This window comes from Podarcis raffonei, chromosome 13 (genome assembly GCF_027172205.1).
Source record: "Podarcis raffonei isolate rPodRaf1 chromosome 13, rPodRaf1.pri, whole genome shotgun sequence".
NCBI classification, from domain to species: Eukaryota; Metazoa; Chordata; class Lepidosauria; order Squamata; family Lacertidae; genus Podarcis; species Podarcis raffonei.
Window position 1 is genome coordinate 52,900,115 of NC_070614.1, and position 24,980 is coordinate 52,925,094.

The window sequence follows — 24,980 nt, forward strand, 5'->3', positions numbered from 1 at the left end:
CGGCAAGGGTGGCGGAAAGGTTCGAGGACAACCAAAGGAACATTTAAAGATTTCAGCTTAGCAGAGCATCGTATCAAAATAATTTTATTTATTTGCAGAATATGGATGGAGAGCTTTTCAAAATGAGAGCAAGAGTTGCAGGAGGTTGTGAACTCTCCTTCCTTGGAGGTTTTTAAGCAGAGGTTGGGTGGCCATCTGTCATGGATGCTTTCGTTGAGATTCCTGCATCTCAGGGGTTGGACTAGATGACCGCTGGGATCCCTTCCAGCTCTACAGTTCTACGATTCTGTGATTCTAAGTGATAATGAGGACAATTCTAGTTGTGATCCAGAATCACCATTCGAACAGAGTGCTAGAGAAGACTCGTTTATAATTATATTTTTGGAACGGTTAATGTTACCATGTAGCTGCCTTGTCTTATATTTTCTGATCATATTATAAAGGAGTTGTGTTGGATGTTACAAATCAAGCACTACTTGGAGATGTTTATTTTTGTATTCCTTATCAATCAAAAAATTGAGCGTGGAGCGAGCAAATTTTTATTCTGAAAGTGCGGCCCAGGAAAAAAAAAGAGTTTGAGAACCACTGCTCTAACCACTATTGTTGTTGTTGTTTAGTCTTTTAGTCGTGTCCGCCTCTTCGTGACCCCCTGGACCAGAGCAGGCCAGGCACTCCTGTCTTCCACTGCCTCCCACAGTTTGGTCAAACTCATGCTGGTAGCTTCCAGAACACTGTCCCACCATCTCATCCTCCGTCGTCCCCTTCTCCTTGTGCCCTCCATCTTTCCCAACATCAGGGTCTTTTCCAGGGAGTCTTCTCTTCTCATGAGGTGGCCAAAGTACTGGAGCCTCAGCTTCAGGATCTGCCCTTCCAGTGAGCACTCAGGTCTGATTTCCTTAAGAATGGAGAGGTTTGATCTTCTTGCAGTCCATGGGACTCTCAAGAGTCTCCTCCAGCACCAGAATTCAAAAGCATCCATTCTTCGGCAATCAGCTGCCTTTATGGTCCAGCTCTCACTTCCATACTGGGAAATCCATGGCTTTCACTATACGGACCTTTGTCGGCAAGGTGGTGTCTCTGCTTTTTAAGATGCTGTCTAGGTTTGTCATTGCTTTTCTCCCAAGAAGCAGGCGTCTCAATTTAGAAGGAAAATTAACTAAAGCATTGAGGATCATTTAAAAATAATCCCCGCCCCCGTTGTTCTGCGCCTGGATTTGCAGGGCTATCTGACGCCGCCTGTTTACTCAGGGAGTAAATGGGCCTTCCTGAGTTTGCACAGGACATGATTCACAGCCTCCTCCCTCAAGCTGACGAAAAGGGATCTTCCCCTTTTTTTCCTATCCAGAAGAATATTTTTGATAGCCAAGAAACAGGACTCAGAAATCTCAGGTTGGCTCACTCCTGACACCGCTTCCCTTCAGGTTTTGCTGCGAAGGGAATTATTCATATTCTGGGCTCCCAAAGTGATGCAACAGAAGATAAGGGAGGAATGTGGGAGAAGATATAATTAGATTCTGCAAACGATGCTTTGCTGCAGTCTTTTAATCCCAAGCAGCCTGCGGGAAGAGTGGCCTCCTTTAATCTTCTGGCATCTTAGGCGAGAAAGAGGTCATATTGGGCGGCGTCAGCAGGAGAGGAGTGGGGCTCACGGAGGGCAGAGGAAAAAACAAGACCTTTTCCCCTTTCCTTGCGCTGGGTCCCCTTCCTCGCTCTGGGTCCCCTTCCTCGCTCACGGATCCCCCATACCTGTTCTAGGGAGACGCGCGAGACGCGACCCGCGGGGCGGGGGCGGAGACAGCTCCCGCCCCGGACGCCTGGGTCCCTTCCCTCCCTCCTTCCCGGGCGTCCGTCGGGGCGGAGACCGGCGCCTGCCCGCCCCCCCGGGCCGGTCCCTCCCTTATAAAGCGCGGCCGGCGCCGAGATAAGCTCAGCTGCGCGCAGCGCTGCGCTCCACTTCCTGCGCCGGCACCGGGAGCCGCCCAGAGACCTCGCCTCTGCTCCAGGTACAGCGACCCCCTCCGGCAGGATCGGGCCCCCCTGTCCTGTTTTCCTCTTGGGTGGTCCTTCCCCCCCCCCTTAGGACACCCCCCTCCAAAGGATCCCGCCCCCCAGGCACTCCCAGGCCCTTTTGGGTTGGGTAGGTGGGGGCCGTTTCCTGGGCTGAAATATTTCTAGTCCACCAGCCATCCCTGAAGTCTTTTCCTGGTACAGCCAGCCTCTTTCTGGAAGATCAGGTTTTTAATTCTGTTTTAACAACTTATTGTGCTTTGATCTCATTCCCTTCGGGTTGTTGTTGTCGTTTTAGATACAATTTATTCATTTTATATAACCAAAACAAAACCACACACATTCAAAAATCCACATCATATATCTTAATTGGCTTCCCTCCACTCTCCCTCCTGGTTCCATTATTTTATACTTATTCACGTCCTTATAATCTTATATCTTAATCCAATTTCAAAACCCTGTTCCTGTCGTTACAAGCGACCTTTAGAAGTTCAACTCATGTAAAAGCTATACACAAAGCTTACAGAGTATGCCATGAAAAAAATCCCTTTTTGAAAAGGTTGTTTTTGACTGTACATTTGGGGGGGTCTCTCCTGGCTTGGGGAATTTTTTTTTTAAAAAAAGAAGGTTCACAAGTTTGTAATAATAATAATAATTTATTATTTGTACCCCGCCCATCTGGCTGGGTTTCCCCAGCCACTCTGGGCGGCTTCCATAGAGACCAAAAATACACTAAAATGTCACACATTAAAAACTTCCCTGAACAGGGCTGCCTTAAGATGTCTTCTGAATGTCAGGTATGGTAGTTGTTTATTTCCCTGACATCTGGTGGGAGGGCGTTCCACAGGGCGGGCGCCACTACCGAGAAGGCCCTCTGCCTGGTTCCCTGTAGCTTTGCTTCTCACAATGAGGGAACCGCCAGAAGGCCCTTGGAGCTGGACCTCAGTGTCCGGGCAGAACGATGGGGGTGGAGATGCTCCTTCAGGTCTACTGGGTAGAGTTAGGAAGGGGGACTCATGGGTCATCTAGTCCAACCCCCTGCAATGCCAAACACGGGACTCGAACCCACAATCCCAATACTAAACTGATCAGACCTTCTTCCCCTTCCTCAGCTGAGTGCAGCTTTTGCCAACCTGCCGCCTCTCCCCAGATGTTTTGGACCACAGCATCCAATACCCTGAGTCAGCGTGGCCCAGTTGTTGTGGAACTGCCCCACGGAAGTTACACCCTGAGTTCCTTGTCAAAACTCCCAATTTTATTGCAGGTTTCCTGCTCGGACCCCAAGCTAGGTGTATTGTATTGGAACCCATATTTCGCTCCGCCTCCTGTCCAAATAAAAAAACATATTCATAGCAGAGGGACTGAAAATAGGATTCCTCCGGCCTTACAGAGCTTCAACATTTAAATTGGTCGGTTGCCTAGATGAATTGTCTTCAAAACTTTGAAATCTTTGAGAAGGGAAAGTCCATTTATTTTGGGGGAAAGTTGATTAGTCAACTGTAAGGGCTCTCTGGGAAGGAAGTCACACAAAGGAACCCCCTTCTTGTTATTTTACGGTATTTATACATGCCACTTAATCGATGAAAATCTGTACATGAAATCCCGTAATATGTGCACAAGAAAATGCTGGTAAAATCAAAACTTTACAAACAAGGAGATGTAAAATTTATTTTAAAAAGGAGAAGCCAAAATTGACAGTGTTAAAATGATACAAAGTGTGTATATATACATATCTATCTATCTATCTATCTATCTATCATCTATCTATCTATCTATCATCTATCTATCTATCTATCTATCTATCTATCTATCTATCTATTGTTTGATGTATTACAGTATTTTAATATTTTGTTGGAAGCCGCCCAGAGTGGCGGGGGAAGCCCAGCCAGATGGGCAGGGTATAAATATATTATTATTATCTATAAAATAGAATTGTAGGGTCTTCTAGTTCAACCCTGAGCTAAAGAATCTGACAGATGGCTATCCAACCTCTGTTTTAAAACTTCCAGTGAAGATTAAAAACCCTCCAGTGTGTAGCTCTATTGAATGCCCTATTATTATCTTTTCCTTACACACTTGCTTCAGTTTCCCCCTTTCCCTTTATTGAAATTGAATTAAATTAAATGGCAAGTTCTCTGGGGCAGTGATTCCACCCCTGCCTGGGCTCTGAGATTGCCTGTGCAACTTCCAGTCACATATTTGCAACCTTGATGTCTAGAAACATTTTCCTCCTCTGAAAAAAAAGAGAGAAAACAACAGCAGCAAAACAACCAAGCAAACTTTTCCGGAAGCCTATTTCTGAGGCCTGGACATTGTCAGTGTTTGTGTGAGGAATGCGAAAAGTTTCCTGTGAATTTTCAACTGTGTAATGTATTTATGTTTTTAAATGTTTGCTGCTCGGAGGCCCGAGCCGCAAAAAGTAATTACCTGTCTTGAGATGAAACACACATGTGTCATAGCGAGGTGTCAAAAAGGACGGGGAAAATAAATGCATTCAGCTCTTAATCACTGCCTTGACCTCAGCTTCTTCTGGTCTATTTGTAGAAAAGAATCTGCGGGGCAGGGCTGGGAACTCAAGATGTTGTTGGACTCCAACTCCCATCAGCCCCAGACAGGCGGGAGCCAGGGATTATGGGAGTTGTAGTCCAATAACATTGGGAGGGCCCCAGACAGGCTCCCACCCCCTCCTTTAACAACATGTTTAATGCGTCAGAATAGTTGCTTACTCATACGCAAAGGTTCAGAAGAAGGCAAGCAAAACTACTGACTGGATAGAAAGTTTGCAGCGTTTGAGAGTTTAGAGAAAAGGTCATAGGCAGCGGGATGGAAGTTGATAAAACGAATGATGGGGAACAAGAGAATAGAGGAAAGCTTTTCCCCTCCCTCATAACAATAGAATATGCGGACATCTGAGGAACGTGAACGTCGGCAAAGCCGGGTCAGATACAACAAAGTCCTTCTTCACACGGCGCATGGTTTAAACTGTGGAACTCCCTGCCACAGCAGGCAGAGACCAAATTAAAGGTAAAAGGACCCCTGACCATTAGGTCCAGTCGTGGCCGACTCTGGGGTTGCGGCGCTCATCTCGCTTTATTGGCCGAGGGAGCCGGCGTACAGCTTCCGGGTCATGTGGCCAGCATGACTAAGCCGCTTCTGGCGAACCAGAGCAGCGCACGGAAACGCCGTTTACCTTCCTGCCGGAGCGGTACCTATTTATCTACTTGCACTTTGATGTGCTTTCGAACTGCTAGGTGGGCAGGAGCAGGGACCGAGCAACGGGAGCTCACCCCGTCGTGGGGATTCGAACCGCCGACCTTCTGATCGACAAGCCCTAGGCTCTGTGGTTTAACCCACAGCACCACCCGCGTCCCACCAAATTAGATGGCTTTAAAAGAGGATTGGAGAAATTCACGAAGGAGGAGAAGGTGATGGGTGGCTGTCAACCACGATGGCTGTTCTGTGCCTCTATGAATAGAGGCAGCAGTGCTTCTGGATCCCAGTTGTTGGAAACCGCAGGAGGGGAGAGTCAAGGGCCATTGGGAGTTGTAGCTCAGCGGCGCCTGGAGGGCAGCTCCTTGGGGACGGCTGCTTGGTGGTGCGTTGATGTGCTCAGACAGACGGGAAAAGCAAAGGCAGCGAGGGAACAAGGCTCCAGGCCCTGCTCCAGAAATCCTGTACGCATCCATGTGCCCAAACCTCTGCGTCTTTCTCCCTCTTCCTTCCTGGGAGATGGTGTGCGCACACAAGTCAACATGTTGCTTGGCGCTCTGTTCCAGCAGCGCCTCTCCTTGATATAGAATCGGTTCCTTCTCCTCCCTCTGCCCCTCGACCCGTCCTCGGCCTCTCCCAGAGAGGTGGTCACGGGCACAAGACTGAGACCCACCCAATGCACCGGGGGTTGTTTTGGGTGCCACCAGACTCCCTGTTTTGTTGTTGTTGTTGTTTAGTCGTGTCCTCGTCTTTGTGACCCCCTGGACCAGAGCAGGCCAGGCACTCCTGTCTTCCACTGCCTCCCGCAGTTTGGTCAGACTCATGTCCGTAGCTTCGAGAACACTGTCCCACCATCTCGTTCTCCGTCGTCCCCTTCTCCTTGCGCCCTCCATCTTTCCCAACATCAGGGTCTTTTCCAGGGAGTCTTCTCTTCTCATGAGGTGGCCAAAGTCTTGGAGCCTCAGCTTCAGGATCTGACCTTCCAGTAAGCACTCAGGGCTGATTTCCTTCAGAATGGAGAGGTTGGATCTTCTTGCAGTCCATGGGACTCTCCAGAGTCTCCTCCAGCACCAGAATTCAAAAGCATCCATTCTTTGGCGATCAGCCTTCTTTATGGTCCAGCTCTCACTTCCATACATCACTACTGGGAAAACCACAGCTTTAACTATATGGACCTTTGTTGGCAAGGTGATGTCTCTGCTTTTCAAGATGCTGTCTAGGTCTTGAATAACTCAGAGAAGCTATGAGGTATGCCATGCAGGGCCACCCAAGATGGACAGGTCATAGTGGAGAGTTTTGACCAAACGTGATCCACCTGGAGCAGGAACCGGCAAGCCACTCCAGTATCCCTGCCAAGAAAACTCCATGGACAAAGACAACTCCCTGTTTACTAAACCCAAAGTCTCCTGCTGTCTCCACATCCTTCGGCGTTTGTGGGCAAACAGTCTCTGCTCCTGTCGCCAGCCAGCCGTGGCTATTTATGGCTGCTTGACGTGATGGCTGTGCTCTGACTTCACAGTTGCAGGTAGAATCATAGAGTTGGAAGGGACACCCAAAGGTCATCCATCCCAACCCCCTTCAATGCAGGAATCTCAGCTAAAGCATCCATGGCAGATGGACATCCGACCTCTGCGTCAAAACTTCCAAGGAAGGAGACTCCAACGCCTCGCGAGGGTGTCTGTTCCACTGTCAAACGCCTCTTGCTGTCAGAAGGTTCTTCCTGCTTCTAGATTCCTGTAGGAGGGAAGAGTTGCCCTCGTGTTCGAATCCTGATTGACGGTTTCCCTTCCGGGCGTGTGGTTGCCCCCTGTGAACAGGACGGTGGACCACTGGCCTGATCGCAGCAGGCTGTTGTTCCGCTCCGATGCGTACAACTCAATCCACAAATTCTTCATTCTTTCTTGTTTTAAATTGTTTTTATTCGGTTTTTCCAATTAATGTTTACATTCAAACTCACATGCAGTCATACCTCGGGCTACAGACGCTTCAGGTTGAGTTTCTTCGGGTTGCAGACCGCCGAAACATGGAAGTACCAGAATGGGTTACTTCCGGGTTTGGGCGGTTGAGCATGCACAGAAGCGCTAAATCGCGCTTTGCACATGTGCAGAAGCGCCAAATCGCAACCCGCGCATGGGCAGACACAGCGCTGCGGGTTGCGAACGTGCCTCCCGCACAGATCACGTTTGCAACCCGTGCGTCCACTGTATAGATAAAAACAAATGCAAGATTCTTTCAAATCTATAAACTTCCCTCCACCCTTCCCTGGGTTCCATCATCCAGTTGGTTATTATCCATTACTGTACATCCAAAGTCTTTGTTATATTGCAAGTGTTATTTGAGTTAAAGAGCTCAGTTGTTTACAGTGTTCTTCCAAGTACGATATAATTTCCCCCTATTCTTTATTAAAGTTTTGCCCTTCCTGATTTCTGATTTTTTTTGTGGGCTTTTTCTCCGATTCTGAATAGTCCAGGCTCCCTCAACCACGGCCCTCCAGATGTTTTGGGACTACAACTCCCATGATCCCTTGCTAGCAGGACCAGTGGTCAGGGATGATGGGAATTGTAGTCTCAAAACATTTGGAAGGACGAGGAAGCCTGGAATAGTCCATCAGTTTGGTCTGCCATTCCTCTCTGGTAGGGACCTGGGCGTCTTTCAATTTCTGGGCTACAAGCGTTATGGCAGCTGACATACGCACCGTATTTTTCGCTCTATAAGACGCACCAGACCACAAGACGCACCTAGTTTTTGGAGGAGGAAAACAAGAAAAAAAATATTCTGAATCTCAGAAGCCAGAACAGCAAGAGGGATCGCTGCGCAGTGAAAGCAGCTATCCCTCTTGCTGTTCTGGCTTCTGGGATAGCTGTGCAGCCTGCATTCGCTCCATAAGACGCACACACATTTCCCCTTATTTTTTAGGAGGGAGAAAGAGAGTCTTATAGAGCAAAAAAATACGGTACCTGGCAGGTGAGACACCTTGATCACAAATGCTTCTTTCGCCAGGTGAAATCCCTCCTTCACAACAATGCCGGGCACCTGCGACGCCCCGGGGCGGACGCCCAGCCTGGTGACCTTGAACGTCGGCGGCAAGCTCTACAGCACCACCCTGGACACGCTGACCCGCTTCCCCGACTCCATGCTGGGCGCCATGTTCCGTGGCCCCCAGCCGGCCCTCACCGACAGCTGCGGCAACTACTTCATCGACCGCGATGGCAAAGCCTTCCGCCACATCCTCAACTTCCTCCGTTTTGGCCGACTGGACCTGCCTGAGGGCTACGCTGAGCTCTCCCTCCTGCGGGCCGAGGCGGACTTCTACCAGATCCGGCCACTCCTGGAGGAGCTCCGGCGGGTGGAAGCGGAGCGCTGGCGGCAGAGGAGGAACGCAGTGCTACACGCCGACGTGGACGTGCGGAAGCGCCTGGTGCACTTCAACGTCCGCCGCGGGCCGCAGAACTACGAGCTGAGCTCCAGCTGCCTGCAAATCTTCACGGCCAACGTCTTCTGCACCGATAAACACTTCTTGGCTTTGCTGCGGAGGCGGCTGGGCCAGTCGGGGGGTGGCGTGGAAGAGGGGCATTCTGGGAAGGCTGTGGGACAGTTTTCGAGGAATACGGGCACTGGCATGGCGAAGGATTCCGTCGTCGGCAATGGAGATTTCGGAGGGCGGCAGGGTGGTTCGGGGACCGGCGGCGAGCTGGGGATTTGGCCGGGCGACTCCACGGACGACGACGAATCGGACGAGGAGGCGTGGGACTACTCCCCTGTGGGCACCAAGACGTGCCACCACCTTTGCCTGGAGTGGGCGCCGCGCCCAGCCGAACTTCCGGTGGCTGAGTACGCCAAACAGAAGTTGCAACCTCTGGCGGTTGGCGGGCGGGAGGTCCGTACGGGCCACGAGTTCCTGGAGGAGGTGCTGAAGGTGGCGCTGGCGCAAGGCTTCCGCGTGGATTCCGTCTTCCCCGACCCGGCGGATATCCTGAATGCCCGCTCTTTGCGGTTCGTCCGGCACTGAGCCTTATGTGACCAAATGCCGGGGGCGGGAAGGGGGAGAGTAGCAGCGCCGCGCAAGGATCAGCGCCGTCTTAAAGGAAGATGGAGATGGTAAGAAACTGGAGGGGACATGATGGAAGAGGAGGGAAGGTTGGTGCTTGTTGAGTTCAGCTTGATGGGCAAGTTCCTATATATATATATATATATATATATATATATATATATATATATATATACACATACACACACACACACACATTTTTATTGGGACGCGGGTGGCGCTGTGGGTTAAACCACAGAGCCTAGGACTTGCTGATCAGAAGGTCGGTGGTTCGAATCCCCGCGACGGGGTGAGCTCCCGTTGCTCGGTCCCTGATCCTGCCAACCTAGCAGTTCGAAAGCACGTCAAAGTGCAAGTAGATAAATAGGTACCGCTCCGGCGGGAAGGTAAACGGCGTTTCCGTGCGCTGCTCTGGTTCGCCAGAAGCGGCTTAGTCATGCTGGCTACATGACCTGGAAGCTGTACGCCGGCTCCCTCGGCCAATAAAGCGAGATGAGCGCCACAACCCCAGAGTCGGCCACGACTGGACATAACCGTCAGGGGTCCCTTTACCTTTACCTTTTTAAGAGGTATCTAAAGCCATTTGCAAGGGACGTGGGTGGCGCTATGGGTTAAACCACAGAGCCTAAGGCTTGCCGATCAGAAGGTTAGCGGTTCGAATCCCCACGACGGGGTGAGCTCCCATTGCTTGGTCCCTGCTCCTGCCAACCTAGCAGTTCGAAAGCACACCAGTGCAAGTAGATAAATAGGTACCGCTCCGGCGGGAAGGTAAACGGCGTTTCCATGCGCTGCTCTGGTTCGCCAGCAGCGGCTTAGTCCTGCTGGCCATATGACCCAGAAGCTGTACGCCGGCTCCCTCGGCCAATAAAGCGAGATGAGCGCCACAACCCCAGAGTCGGCCACGACTGGACTTAACGGTCAGGGGTCCCTTTACCTTTACCTTTTTAAGAGGTATCTAAAGCCATTTGCAAGGGACGTGGGTGGCGCTGTGGGTTAAACCACAGAGCCTAAGGCTTGCCGATCAGAAGGTTAGCGGTTCAAATCCCCACGACGGGGTGAGCTCTCGTTATTCAGTCCCTGCTCCTGCCAACCTAGCAGTTTGAAAGCACGTCAAAGTGCAAGTAGATAAATAGATAGCACTCCAGCGAGAAAGTAAACGGCGTTTCCGTGCGCTGCTCTAGTTCGCCAGAAGCGGCTTCGTCATGCTGGCCACATGATCCGGAAGCTGTACGCCGGCTCCCTTGGCCAATAAAGCGAGATGAGCGCCGCAACCCCAGAGTTGGCCACAACTGGACCTAATGGTCAGGGGTCCCATATTAATTAACATTCATGCAACAGAACTTCTCATCTTATACAATATTTTTGGGGGGACTTCCGTCAACAACTCTGAAGATTTTCCATACTTATCACTTAATATGCATTTCATATTAACTTTAAATATCTTTAACTAATAATTCTCCTCATTATCTGTTTTTTTTTTGCAATATTTCTAATAAGTCACCTTACAAAACTTCTTGCAAACCTACTAGCATAATCTGCTCATCACAGTCACTTTTCAAATAGTCCGTAAATTTACTCCAGTCCTCTGAGAAGCCGGTTTCGAATCCTTCCTGTTAGTTTATCTAATTCTGCATAGTCCGTCAGTTTCATCCGCTGGGCGAGTTCCATAGCGCTGAATGGTCAAACTCTCTTCTGCAGGAAGCAGTGGTGCTTCTCAACACCGCACGAGGGGAGAGGCCTGTGTTCGAATCCTGCTTGCAGGTTTCCCATGGAGGCATCTGTTGAGAAGAGGATTCTGGACTAAGTAGGCCATTGGCAGGACTTTTTCAATGTTCAGACGCTTGTCAACCTTCACCCAGCAAAGCCAGCGGTGTAAAATTCTGTTCTGAACTCGGAAATGGAAAGTCCTGACCTCAAAGTCCTGACGAGTTACTACTACTAATAATAATATTCCTTATACCCTGCGCATTTGGCTGGGCCTCCCCAGCCACCCTGGGCGGCTTAAGGAGGAATGAGGTGGATTTAAAATCCTAAACCTTATGAAATTATAAACGTACAGTGGAACCTCGGTTTTTGAACTTAATTTGTTCCAGAAGACCGTTCAGCTTCCAAAAAGTTCGGAAACCAAGGATCAATGGGCTGGCTGCAAAGTCAATGGGGGGGGGGGAATGAAAAACGCAGCTTTTGGCTTCCAAAAATTGTTTGAAAAAGGAAGCATTCACTTCCGGGTTGTTGGCGTTTGGGTTCCAAATTGTTTGCTTTCTGAAGTGTTAGACAACTGAGGTTCCACTGTATTTTGCATTTCATAAACTGCCTAGAAGTGTGTTTGTAAAAAGAAAACCACAACAACAACCAATCAAGTGGTGTATAGGTTTTATGAAATAAATTAAAATTCATGAAATAAAATGTACGCACCATTTATTTTTATTTTTTCCAAACAAACCTCAAAGCGGTTTATGAAATGCCAAATGAACTTTTTGCCATTCTCCCCAGTGAACCTGCCTGGATTCTTGAGATCCTTGTTGGATACCCTTTTTTCAGTCTCTCGACCCTCCCAGGGACGTGGGACAGGGCCTTCTCGGTGGTGGCTGCCCCCAAAGAACTTTGGAACTCCCTTCCGAGAGAAGAAAGACTTGCTCCCTACTTGGCCAACTTGAGTCGCGGTCTCGGCGGTGTGTGTGTGAGAAAGGCAAAATATATAAAGAATGCTAATTGTTTTTTAAGAACTGTCCGTGGTCCCTCTATGGGTATACCGTATATAATATTTCCTTCCTCTTAAATCAGAGATGGTCTCTGCAAGGCAGGGTCCTCTCAAGTCTGGGGAAAATATTTCTGAATTTGGACGCCAACATCCCAGTTCCTCAACCTGTGGCGGATGTTTCAGAACAGTTAGACGGAAGAGAGACGGAGGCAAATTTGGACAGAAAACCTAAGAGGCCATGCGGCAAATCAGTAACTTTCGGCAGGACTTGGATCTAGGTTCAGAGTTCAAAATATCGGCAGTCAAAAGTCAGAGCAGCAAGCCAAGCGTTCTCCCTGCTGAACAATGTTTGCATAAGAATACTGTGGACACTCGGGTTGCGAACGTGATCCATGCAGGATGCACGTTCGCAACCCGCAGCGCCCACAACCTGCAGCGCTGCGTCTACGCATGTGCGGGTTGCGATTTGGGGCTTCTGTGCTTGCGCAAAGCACGATTTAGCGCTTTTGCGCATGTGCGACCGCCGAAACCCATAAGTAACCCATTTCGGTACTTCTGGGTTTCGGCAGTCCGCAACCTGAAAAAACGCAACCTGAAGCGTCTGTAACCCAAGGTATGACTGTAAATATATTTTCAAAAATTAAAAATTGTCCAGTAGCACCTTAAAAGTAAAGGGACCCCTGACCATTAGGTCCAGTCGTGGCCGACTCCGGGGTTGCGGCACTCATCTCGTTTTATTGGCCGAGGGAGCCGGCATACAGTTTCCGGGTCATGTGGCCAGCAGGACTAAGCCGCTTCTGGCGAACCAGAGCAGCGCACGGAAATGCCGTTTACCTTCCTGCCGGAGCGGTACCTATTTATCTACTTGCACTTTGACGTGCTTTCAAACTGCTAGGTTGGCAGGAGCAGGGACCGAGCAACGGGAGCTCACCCCGTCGCGGGGATTCGAACCGCCGACCTTTTGATCAGCAAGTCCTAGGCTCTGTGGTTTAGACCACAGCGCCACCCGCGTCCCACCTTAGAGACCAACTAAGTTTGTTCTTGGTACAGTGGTACCTCAGGTTACATACGCTTCAGGTTACAGACTCCGCTAACCCAGAAATAGTGCTTCAGGTTAAGAACTTTGCTTCAGGATGAGAACAGAAATTGTGCTCCGGCAGCGCGGCGGCAGCAGGAGGCCCCATTAGCTAAAGTGGTGCTTCAGGTTAAGAACAGTTTCAGGATAAGAACGGACCTCCGGAACGAATTAAGTACTTAACGCGAGGTGCCACTGTATAAGCTTTCGTGTGCATGCACACTTTTTCAGATAGTATAAGTATAGTAAGGGAATGAAAGGAATAATAATAATTATAATAAATTTATTTATACCCTGCCCATTTGGCTGGGTTGGAATGCTCAAAGCGACCTCATATGGAGTCACACCAATTGAGCTTAGTGTTGTCGACACGGCTCTTCCCTTAAGAGGGAAAGGAACTTTGCACGTGTGCAGTGGTACCCTTGTTGTTCCTGCTGCCCTGAAAGTGCTCGAGATAAATTTCTGGCTTGTCTCAGAGGCCAGGTACCAGGGAGCGCTGACTCACCTGGGCGAGAGTGTTGCTAGGATCTGGGCGTCGCTTCTTCCAAAGTCTGCCAACCTGTCTTTACAAAAGGGAAGGAGGGGGCCGGTCACCTGGCCCCTCCCAAGCCCAAGCAAGATGAGCTGGTTAGTGGGTTTAGCTGCAAGGATGGAGGTGGGAGTCTGGGCGATAGAGTAGGACTTCCACCTGAATTGTGGTTCCATTATTATTATTATTATTATTATTATTATTTTATTAATTAATTTTAATTACATAGGGAGAGCCTGCCAGGTCAGGCCAAGGCCCATCTAGTCCAGGCTCCTGTTCTCAGAGTGGTCAACCAATAGGGAAACTCACACGCAGGATTTGAACCCAAGATCCCTCTCCCCTCTTGCGATTCCCCATGACTCTCATTCAGAAGCATTTGCTGCCTCCCAAACGAGAGTCCTCTCCTCTGTGAATTTCTCTGATTGTTTTTGAAAGCTGTCCATCGCAGCTTCCTGTGGCAGGGAGTTCCGCAGGTCAACTGTGGAGGAGGACTTCCTTTTATCTGCCCTGCGTCTTCCAGCCTTCAGCCTCGTGCGATGTCCGCGAGATCTAGCATTATGAGAGAGAGGGAGGAGAACTTTTCTCTTTTCCCGCACCAGGCAAAATCTTATAAACTCCTGCCATGGTTGTTCAAACATGCCTCTTCTCAATAATAATAATAATAATAATAATAATAAATTTATACCCCACCCACAGGGCCAGATTTAGGTTTGATGAGGCCTTAAGCTACTGAAGGTAACGGGACCCTTTATACGTCCAGCTGTCCTTTGTCAACAACAAATTGTCACTGTTTTTTTGTGTTGGACTATACGCTCTATGGTAATTGATGGACCTCATAGGTATCTCAAGCCATTTGCCCATGTTGCCCTGCAACCAGTCCATGCAGAATGTAGGCACCCTATATATAGAAAGGAGCAAACCAGGGATATTTTAGGGAGAGGCTAGCAGGCGGGGCCCATGACTTACATCATAGGAGCCTATACAACACAAAACCCTGTTGCTATAGGCAGGTTTTATTTTATTTGCTTTTTATCTTATATTTGGGAAATGTACATCCAGGTTTTTTCGCTTTAAAGTTTTTGGGGGCCCCCAAGAGAGTGAGGCCCTGAGCTATAGCTTGTTTGTTGTTGTTGTTTAGTCGTGTCCGCCTCTTCGTGGCCCCCTGGACCAGAGCAGGCCAGGCCCTCCTGTCTTCCACTGCCTCCTGCAGTTTGGTCAAACTCATGTTTGTAGCTTCAAGAACACTGTCCCACCATCTCGTCCTCCGTCGTCCCCTTCTCCTTGTGCCCTCCATCTTTCCCAGCATCAGGGTCTTTTCCAGGGAGTCTTCTCTTCTCCTGAGGAGGCCAAAGTCTTGGAGCCTCAGCTTCAGGATCTGTCCTTCCAGTGAGCACTCAGGGCTGATTTCCTTCAGAATGGAGAGGTTGGATCTTCTTGCAGTCCATGGGACTCTCAAGAGTCTCCTCCAGCACCAGAATTCAAAAGCATCCATTCTTCGGCGATCAGCCTTCTTTATGGTCCTGCTCTCACTTCCATACATCACTACTGGGAAAACCAGAGCTTTAACTATAGGGACCTTTGTTGGCAAGGTGATGTCTCTGCTTTTTAAGATGCTGTCTAGGTTTGTCATTGATTTTGAGATGGTGGGACAGTGTTCTCGAAGCTACCACCATGAGTTTGACCAAACTGGCAGGAGACAGGGGAAGACAGGAGTGCCTGGCGTGCTCTGGTCCAGGGAGTCACGAAGAGTCGGACACGACTAAACGACTAAGCAACAACAACAGGGAAACTGCCTTTCTTCATCGGAGTTGCTCCATCCCCTTGACCGTTTGGGATGGACCTTTTCCAACTCTTAACAATCTCCGTTTTGAGGCGAGGCGACCAGAACTGTGCATGTCTTGTTCCAAACAGGGGGAGAGATGGGTTGAGGTGTGTCAAGGCAAACACTGAGCTATTCTGACTCTCCTATCGGCATCTGAGATCTGGGGTTGTTGCAGAGTGGTACCTCGGACAGGCCAGATGGCTGGTCGGGAGGTTGATCTTTGTCTTTCTGGGCTGACAAGCAGGCTATTGTATTATGGGTTCCCTGCTCCCAGAATGGCAGCCTTTGTTATGGGTCTGTGCTGTGGGGAGCTCAGTTCAATGGGGCTCACAGTCTCTCTCGCTTCTGTTCTGCTTGAGATTTATTTCATTTTGTAACAGCCATGACAACAGATGGAAATTGAAAGGTGAAAAGCGTTCCAGCTATAAAATAGGCACGCGGAATGAGTATCGTGGCGCGTGGGTTTGAATAACAAAGAATATCCGTGTTGTCCAATGATCAAATTCAGTTATATGAAAAGTGCCAGCCTCAGCTTTGGGTTCCCAGACAGACTACAAATCCTATCATTCCTAGCCAGAGATGATGGCAGTTGTAGTCCCAGAACATCTGGAGACCTGAGAGACATGCTCCAGTCCTTTCTGAAATCTCAAATTATCCCTGTTTTTTTCCTGTTATGATAGCCATATTCCAGAGGGAGTGTTACCAAGTCTCTGGGATAAGATTTGGGACTGTTTTCTGTTGAGTTGCAATTCCTATTTGTGCTGCCCAGGTCGCACATAAGACCATTATATATATTTTTGACAACATATCTACATCTGTGTCATCAAAAAATCGTCAGTAATGTTAATTTTGGGCAGCAAACAATCTTTTTCTTTAGTACAGTGGTACCTCAGGTTAAGTACTTAATTCGTTCCGGAGGTCTGTTCTTAATCTGAAACTGTTCTTAACCTGAAGCACCACTTTAGCTAATGGGGCCTCCTGCTGCCGCTGGAGCACGATTTCTGTTCTCATCCTGAAGCAAAGTTCTTAACCTGAAGCACTACTGTATTTCTGGGTTAGCGGAGTCTGTAACCTGAAGCGTATGTAACCTGAAGCGTATGTAACCCGAGGTACCACTGTAATATTGACCATATCTGTCAAAATTAAAGTGATGATATGTGCCAAGTTTATTGTAACCCCTCCAGCAGCAATGGAAGAAAAAAAATTTTACTTTTGCAAAGGAGTGCAATAAATACCATCTGTGTTGTAATTTCAAGGAGTTTTTCCTAAGGCAACTGGAAACGGATTTTAAAGCATCGTTGTTGCATCCCGCTGTTTTTGGACTACAACTCCCATCATCCCTAGCTAACAGGACCAGTGGTTGGGGCTGATGGGAATTGTAGTCCCAAAACATCTGGAAGGCCAAGCTTGGCCATCACTGGGCTAGATCAGCTCTACAGCTCTGTGATTCCCAAAGTTTAACAGTCTCTTTTTTATTCTTCTTCTAGGTTTTTATTAAAGTCTCCTGTGCCTTCGGCTTCCAGTTCCCACAGCTGAGCTGAATTTCTGGGGTTCTCCGTCCTGCCTCACCTCGCCCAAATCTTCCACCTTAGAACCACAGCAACCAAATACCCTACAAAGGGGAGACTGGGCTGAAGACGGCTGGATGGGTTTCGAAACATACAAGTGCATTTTGGGGGGAGAATCATCGCCATGCAAACAGACATTTGTTAACGCTTTTCACTGAGGACACTTTGTTTGACGTTAGGGTGAAATGGGCTGCCTCCTGGCTTTAGCAATTGTGTGCCTTTTGGAAAACCCAAAAAGCATTTTTTTAACACTCACAAATTGAACCTTTGAGGGGTTTTTAGGAGGTGGGTCTGGAGTCTTAATGATGAAACCGGTTTCAATCCGGTTTGGTTTTGCAAGGAGCACTGTGGCTTTTTGAAATTTAGACCTCTTGTCTTGTTTCTGACTGCCTTGTAGATTTATTTATTTTTAGGCACATAAACACTTCTCAGGTGGTGGGAATGTGTCCACTGCCTAGGCTAACCTTTGTCAAACTGGTGACCTCCGGACTACAACTCCCATCATCCTCAGCGCCGTGCTGGCGGGGCATGATGGGAGTTGTAGTCCCATCGGCAGGCCGCCATGTTGGCAAAGGCTGGTCTAGCAGACTTCCTGGTCGCTAAGTGGGTATAAACTTTACATTTTCCTCTCGCATCATTCCCTCGAACATCTGGATAGTTGCTTTTTGAAGCTGTGTTTTGGTGGAGACGCACACCCCCTCCTTCGGAAACGGCCTGGGCCTGTTGGAAGAAAAAATATTGCATTTGCCACGGTGGTTCTCAGGGCACCTGGAGATGCCCTGTTAGTGCCCTCTGTGTGGCCTGTATTCTCGTCGGTTAGAGAGCCAAACATCTGTTTTGGGAGAAGGGTCACTACCATCCTCCTTCCGCCGCTGACGGTGAGCAGGTGTGTCAGCCTCAGAGGTTGACCGCGGTGTTGCAGTACAATAAAGCTTGCTTTTTAATAAAAATATACAGACTTTGGTGAGGATATTGGGGGGTGGGAATGGAGGAAATTGGGAATTCCCAGAAAATGGACACCTTTGTTTGTGGATGTGCGGAGAAGCAAACATAAAAATAAATTCCTGCCATATCAGGCAATGTAGCACAGCATCCTTGCAGTAGCTTTAGAGCAAAACAACAACAACAAACCGATGGTTACGTGAAACATAATAAACACACAAGACGTAACAGGCTGTACTTTTGAATAAATAAGGTATACTATTCATAGCATCCAATTGTAAAGGTAAAGGTACCCCTGCCCGTACAGGCCAGTCGTGTCTGACTCGGGGGTTGCGTGCCCATCTCGCTTAAGAGGCCGGGGGCCAGCGCTGTCTGGAGACACTTCCGGGTCACGTGGCCAGCGTGACGAAGCTCCTCTGGCGAGCCTGCACCAGCGCAGCACACGGAAACGCCGCTATAAAGCGGTACCTATTTATCTACTTGCACTTTGACGTGCTTTTGAACTGCTAGGTGGGCAGGAGCTGGGACCGAACGACGGGAGCCCACCCCGTTGCGGGGATTCGAACTGCCGACCTAGGCGCTGAGGTTTTACCCACAGCGCCACCCGCATCCCCCCAATTTGAAATCAAATTGTAGATTTCAACTAAAGTCTCATAAAGTTCAATGAAAAAAGCAGACCCAGCGGATCAGTACATTCTCTAGTCAATTCATGCATAAGGTCCATACATGTATAAGTATCTATTCCACCTGTATGTAACCATTACTATGCTATAAGATCCACTATCCTGTAATATTACATATGAGCCTGTTCTACTCATGAAGCCTAGGATGGCGAAACAAGGCTAATATTCCGGAAATCTTTGTCTTAGACTCTGTGGAACTGTAACAACCCTTCAGGTGCATTATTGGACTCTTATGAACAGACAGGTGGAAAAGACACTTATACATGTATGGACCTTATGCATAAACTGACTAGAGAATGTACTGATCCACAGGGTCTTCTGCTTTTTTCGTTGAACTTTATGAGACTTCTGTTGAAATCTACAATTTGATACTATGAATAGTATGCTTTATTTATTCAAAAGTATAGGGACGCGGGTGGCGCTGTGGGTTAAACCACAGAGCCTAGGACTTGCCGATCAGAAGGTCGGCGGTTCGAATCCCCGCAATGACGGGGTGAGCTCCCGTTGCTCGGTCCCTGCTCCTGCCAACCCAGCAGTTTGAAAGCACGTCAAAGTGCAAGTAGATCAATAGGTACCGCTCCGACGGGAAGGTAAACGGCGTTTCCGTGTGCTGCTCTGGTTCGCCAGAAGCGGCTTGGTCATGCTGGCCACATGACCCGGAAGCTGTACGCCGGCTCCCTCGGCCAGTAAAGCGAGATGAGCGCTGCAACCCCGGAGTCGGCCACGACTGGACCTAATGGTCAGGGGTCCCTTTACCTTTACCTTACAGCCGGTTACGTCTTGTGTGTTTATTGAGTAGTTTTAGAGCAGGCATAGGCAAGCTCCGGCCCTTCAGGTGTTTTGGAACTACAATTCCCATCATCCCTAGCTAGCAGGACCAGTGGTCAGGGATGATGGGAATTGTAGTCTCAAAAACATTGGAGGGCCGGAGTTTGCCTATGCCTGCTTTAGAGGTTCCCCCAATAGCCAAGGTTTGGCGCAGTTGACTAGAATGCAGAGCGCCACCCTCATAGATGAAAGGGGACTGGTCAAATGAGATGAGAAGACCCCTGTACAGGATCAGGCCAAGGGGCTCACCTAGGCCATCATCCTGGCCTAGTGGGAAGCCCTGCTTCCCTTTCTCTGCCTCCCAGAAATGCACGTGTTCCTCAATATACCCATTTCGTCCTCCCCGTTTGGCAACCTGCGTGTTTTAAAAAAATCTTCAAGTGAAAGATATTCTTGTAAAGAAGCTGGTAAAATGCGGTCTTGACTTTGCTACCACTCAGTGGATTTGTAACTGGCTGACTGACCGAACCCAAAGGGTGCTCATCAATGGTTCCTCTTCATCTTGGAGAAGAGTGACTAGTGGGGTGCCACAGGGTTCTGTCTTGGGCCCGGTCTTATTCAACATCTTCATCAACGACTTGGATGATGGACTCAAGGGCATCCTGATCAAATTTGCAGATGACACCAAACTGGGAGGGGTGGCTAACACCCCAGAGGACAGGATCACACTTCAAAACGACCTTGACAGATTAGAGAACTGGGCCAAAACAAACAAGATGAACTTTAACAGGGAGAAATGTAAAGTATTGCACTTGGGCAAAAAAAATGAGAGGCACAAATACAAGATGGGTGACACCTGGCTTGAGAGCAGTACATGTGAAAAGGATCTAGGAGTCTTGGTTGACCACAAACTTGACATGAGCCAACAGTGTGACACAGCAGCTAAAAAAGCCAATGCAATTCTGGGCTGAGGAGGGAGAAAGGTTGTTTTCTGCTGCTCCAGAGAAGCGGACACTGAGCAATGGATCCAAACTGCAGGAAAGAAGATTCCACCTAAACATTAGGAAGAACTTCCTGACAGTAAGAGCTGTTTGACAGTGGAATTTGCTGCCAAGGAGTGTGGTGGAGTCTCCTTCTTTGGAGGTCTTTAAGCAGAGGCTTGACAACCATATGTCAGGAGTGCTCTGATGGTGTTTCCTGCTTGGCAGGGGGTTGGACTCAATGGCCCTTGTGGTCTCTTCCAACTCTAGGATTCTATGATTCTATGAAAAGCTGAAATCTCATTGTGAAGGCTGTGCTTATTTATAATCCCACAGCTCTTCCAGGAGCTCATGTGTTTCCTTTTAAGCCATCTTCGCAGCTTCCCAGAGGAATGCGGCTGTCCCCTCTCAGGAGCAGTATACAGCGGTCCCTTGGTTCTCAAACGCCTTGGTACTCAAACAACTTGGAACCCAAATACTGCAAGCCCAGAAATAAGTGTTCCGGTTTGCGAACATTTTTCAGAAGCCGAACGTATTCCATTTTGAGGGTTACGCTTCCGATTTGAGTGCCACACTTCCGTTTTGAGTGTTACGCAGAGGTCTGCCTGTTTTTGCTATTTATTTTGCGTTTTTGCGGCTCTTTTTTTGTTTTTGCGACTATGTGGAACCCAGTTCAACTACTGATTGATTGCTTGTGCGACTGCAGCACGTTGTGTTTATTGCTTTCATTTTATGGATCGATGGTCTCGTTAGAGAGTAAAATTCATGTTCATTTGCTGTTTCAGGGGATTGTTTTTAAAAGTCTGGAACGGATCAATCCGTTTCACATTACAGTGGTACCTCATGTTTTACAGATGCTTCAGGTTATAGACGCTTCAGGTTACAGACTCTGCTAAACCAGAAATAGTACCTCGGTTAAGAGCTTTGCTTCAGGATGAGAACAGAAATCGCGTGGCGTCAGCGGGAGGCCCCATTAGCTAAAGTGGTACCTCAAGCAAAGAACAATTTCAGGTTAAGAACGGACCTCCAGAACGAATTAAGTTCTTAACCCGAGGTACCACTGTACTTTCTATGGGAAAGCACGTCTTGGTTTTGGAATGCTTTGGTTTTGGAATGGATTAAGTTTGAGAACCAAGGTACCGCTGCACTGGGCTAGATCATGACCAGCAAAGGGCTCTCCTCCTGGCCGGCTTTTTGAATTGCTGTGTCCTTTAGCAGTTGCTTGCAGCTCTGGGAACTGACCGGTAGAGGGAGAAAAATCTCTCTCTCTCTCTCTCTCTCTCTCTCTCTCTCTCTCTCTCTCTCTCTCGACAGGTCGAAGCACAAAAGAGGCATTACATTAGGCTTATTTACAGACCTGCGTCGTCATTGTGTACCTGCTAAACCTGTTCAGGCTCACAACGCCCACACATTCCCCCTCCTCCTCTGTGGATCTATGCGCAAGCTCTGATGTGGCCCATCTTAAGCACTCGGCAACAGGCCCCAACACGCACTGCTTAAATATTGAATCTTCTTCAAAGCAGGCCTGTAAAGCCGGCACACTTTTAATGCGTAACACAGATCAAAGCTTCCCCGGGCTGGCTCTAAGTTGGAGGTGGTGGTGGGGAATGCCGTCCGCACATGCGCAGAGGTACTCTCTTCTTGGCTAGCCACATGGCCTAAGAACCGGTGTCTTGGGTGTTTGAAAGTACGAGATTTGCAGGCTCGAGAAGGGGCAGGAGGCTCTGCCGCTCTCCCTGAAATGCTTGTCTTCTGAATCTGACGCCGCGTGGGAACGAAGAGGCTCTCACAATCACATGTTCTCACTCTCCGTCATGCAGTGTTAGAAACTGAGATATGAACACTAGGAGCTAAAGAGCACCTTAAACCATGGTTACGGGCGCAACAACAGAATGTCCAGGCGCACTTTTTAAATAAGATTGCAAAGCTGAAAAGGAATGAACTGCAGCTAAAGTATTACAGTGGGACCTTGGTTCTCGAACTTAATCCGTTCCAGAAGTCCGTTCCAAAACCAAAGCGTTCCAAAACCAAGGTGCGCTTTCCCATAGAAAGTAACGCGAAATGGAATACAGTGGTACCTCGGGTTAAGTACTTAACTCGTTCCGGAGGTTTGTACTTAACCTGAAACTGTTCTTAACCTGAAGCACCACTTTAGCTAATGGTGCCTCCTGCTGCTGCTGCTGCGCCGCCGGAGCACAATTTCTGTTCTCATCCTGAAGCAAAGTTATTTACCTGAAGCACTATTTCTGGGTTAGCGGAGTCTGTAACCTGAAGCGTATGTAACCTGAAGCGTATGTAACCCGAGGTACCACTGTAATCCGTTCCAGACTTTTAAAAACAACCCCTTAAAAAACAGCAGTTGAACATGAATTTTACTATCTAATGAGACCCATCGATCCATAAAATGGAAGCAATAAACAATGTACTGCAGTCACACAATCAATCACAAAAGCAAAACACAAAAGAAACAGGGACAATTTTCTTGTTGACAAACGACAGCTGGGCATATAAAGAGCCCCATTACCTTCAGTAGCTTAAGGCCTCGTCAAACCTAAATCTGGCCCTGAGTGAGATGGTGATGAGTGGTCAGAGAGGGAAGAGGAGATTCGGAGCTGAAGAGGCAACAGGGCTAAGTGAGTCTACGTCCAGAAGCAGAAGTGGAAGGAGGAGAGTGCGGTGACCAAGGGGCAGAGATGAGTCTGGCTGGCGAAGACCCCAGGCTGTCTCCCTCTCCTGCTGTGACAAAAAAACCCTGCCTGGTATCCCAGAACTAGAAGAGGCGTGAAGAGGACAGAGCGTTGAGAGACAAGGTGTTAGTGAAGTCTCAGATTGCTTCGGAAGGACCTGGCCAAGGAGGAGCCTGAGGGAGCTGTGGAAAGGCCCACAACCGCCTCCTAGAGGCAAGATCTACCAAGAAACTGGATTGTTGTTCTTTAGTCGTTTAGTCGTGTCCGCCTCTTCGTGACCCCCTGGACCAGAGCACGCCAGGCACTCCTGTCTTCCACTGCCTCCCGCAGTTTGGTCAAACTCATGCTGGTACCTTTGAGAACACTGTCCCACCATCTCGTCCTCCGTCGTCCCCTTCTCCTTGGGCCCTCCATCTTTCCCAACATCAGGGTCTTTTCCAGGGAGTCTTCTCTTCTCATGAGGTGGCCAAAGTCTTGGAGCCTCAGCTTCAGGATCTGTCCTTCCAGTGAGCACTCAGGGCTGATTTCCTTCAGAATGGAGAGGTTTGTTCTTCTTGCAGTCCATGGGACTCTCAAGAGTCTCCTCCAGCACCATAATTCAAAAGCATCCATTCTTCGGCGATCAGCCTTCTTGATGGTCCAGCTCTCATTTCCATACATCACTACTGGGAAACTGGATAGTAGCCATCAATAACCTTTTCCTCCTCCACAAATTTGCCCACTCCTTTTTTTAAAGCCGTTCAAGATGGTGGCCGTCTTGTGGGAGGGAGTTCCGCAGCTGACCTTTTCAAGGCAGAGATGATTTTCTTTTCTTTGTCCTTAATCTTGCAGGATGTTGTTGTGGGAGTGTTCAGGGTGGCAAGAGAGGATATATTGTTTATTCATATCCTTCCTAGCTTCTGCTAGCAAGTTCCTTTACTTAATAGAGTGCATTCTCCTTTACACAGCAGAAAACCTGTTGCAAACTCGTGTGAGTTTCTGAAGACAATGCACAATTCAATCTGGCTTGTCCAGGTTGAAATGCGTTTTAATATTTCCCCTTGAATCCCTCCTAAAAGAATAAAGACACCACAGTCTTATTCATAAGCAATAAAAAGAAAGTTTACTCACGATCAGGCAGAGCACAGTGTGATCCCTGAAGGCAGGCTTGAGGCCAGTGATGGCCAAACTTGGCCCTCCAGCTGTTTTTGGACTACAACTCCCATCATCCCTAGCTAACAGGACCAGAGGTCAGGGATGATGGGAATTGTAGTCCCCAAACAGCTGGAGGGCCAAGTTTGGCTGTCATTGCTTTAGGCTTAAAGTTTCAAACATATACAAACAGGTTTACCCCATAAGGGAGATTTGCCTAGTGACCGCAGGCTAGCAGTCCAGCAGTTCACAGGACGAAAGGAAGATGGAGAAGAGGGAGAGGGGAAACATGCCTTGGCCTTTGACTAGGTCTGGAAAGGTCATGACTACCCACTAGTCACATGCAAATGGATGCTCCAGGCCAGGAGGAACAGGAATTTTAGACGGGTTGGACCAAACATTCCCTCGCTTGTCCATTCTAGGAAAACAAGGAATGTTGTACTTGACTGCTCCCATTGGATCACATAATATAATTGCTATGGAAGAATCTAGGTGCGAGGCTGCTCAGTCACCCAGCTGGTCGGGCAGAGCCCGCGGGTCCCTGCGGAATAAAGGAAGGAGCCCAGCCACCAACCGGAGCAAACAGCTGTAGACCAAAGTTTATTGCGCAACAGGTTCAAAGAGGAATTTTGAACCCCAAGGATGGGGTGACAAGGACTTTTAAAACTTTCCCACCATATCCCAGAATACAGTTCGTACAGCATCATTGCTACATCACTGACATGTCACAAAAGGGGAGGGGTAGACAGGGGTTACACTAGTTTAACCTTGGCAAACACGTCCAGACAAGTCCTTGGTGCAAGATTAGCATAAGCAGACATGGCAGGGC

General features: G+C 48.6%; 1 protein-coding gene across 1 annotated transcript; it reads left to right on the top strand.

Annotated features, from left to right (window-relative positions):
• The first annotated feature begins 1,738 nt into the window (after nt 1-1,738).
• KCTD11 (potassium channel tetramerization domain containing 11) lies at nt 1,739-18,155 on the top strand. The gene is made up of 3 exons (XM_053362228.1): nt 1,739-2,003; nt 8,218-9,315; nt 16,880-18,155. The coding sequence occupies exon 2, from the start codon at nt 8,240-8,242 to the stop codon at nt 9,224-9,226; it is 987 nt and encodes a 328-aa protein (XP_053218203.1). The 5' UTR covers nt 1,739-2,003; nt 8,218-8,239; the 3' UTR covers nt 9,227-9,315; nt 16,880-18,155.
• The last annotated feature ends 6,825 nt before the right edge of the window (nt 18,156-24,980 follow it).

Excerpts from the sequence above, each read along its gene's own strand:
- KCTD11 (XM_053362228.1), top strand. The coding sequence starts at position 8,240 with ATGCCGGGCACCTGCGACGCCCCGGGGCGGACGCCCAGCCTGGTGACC.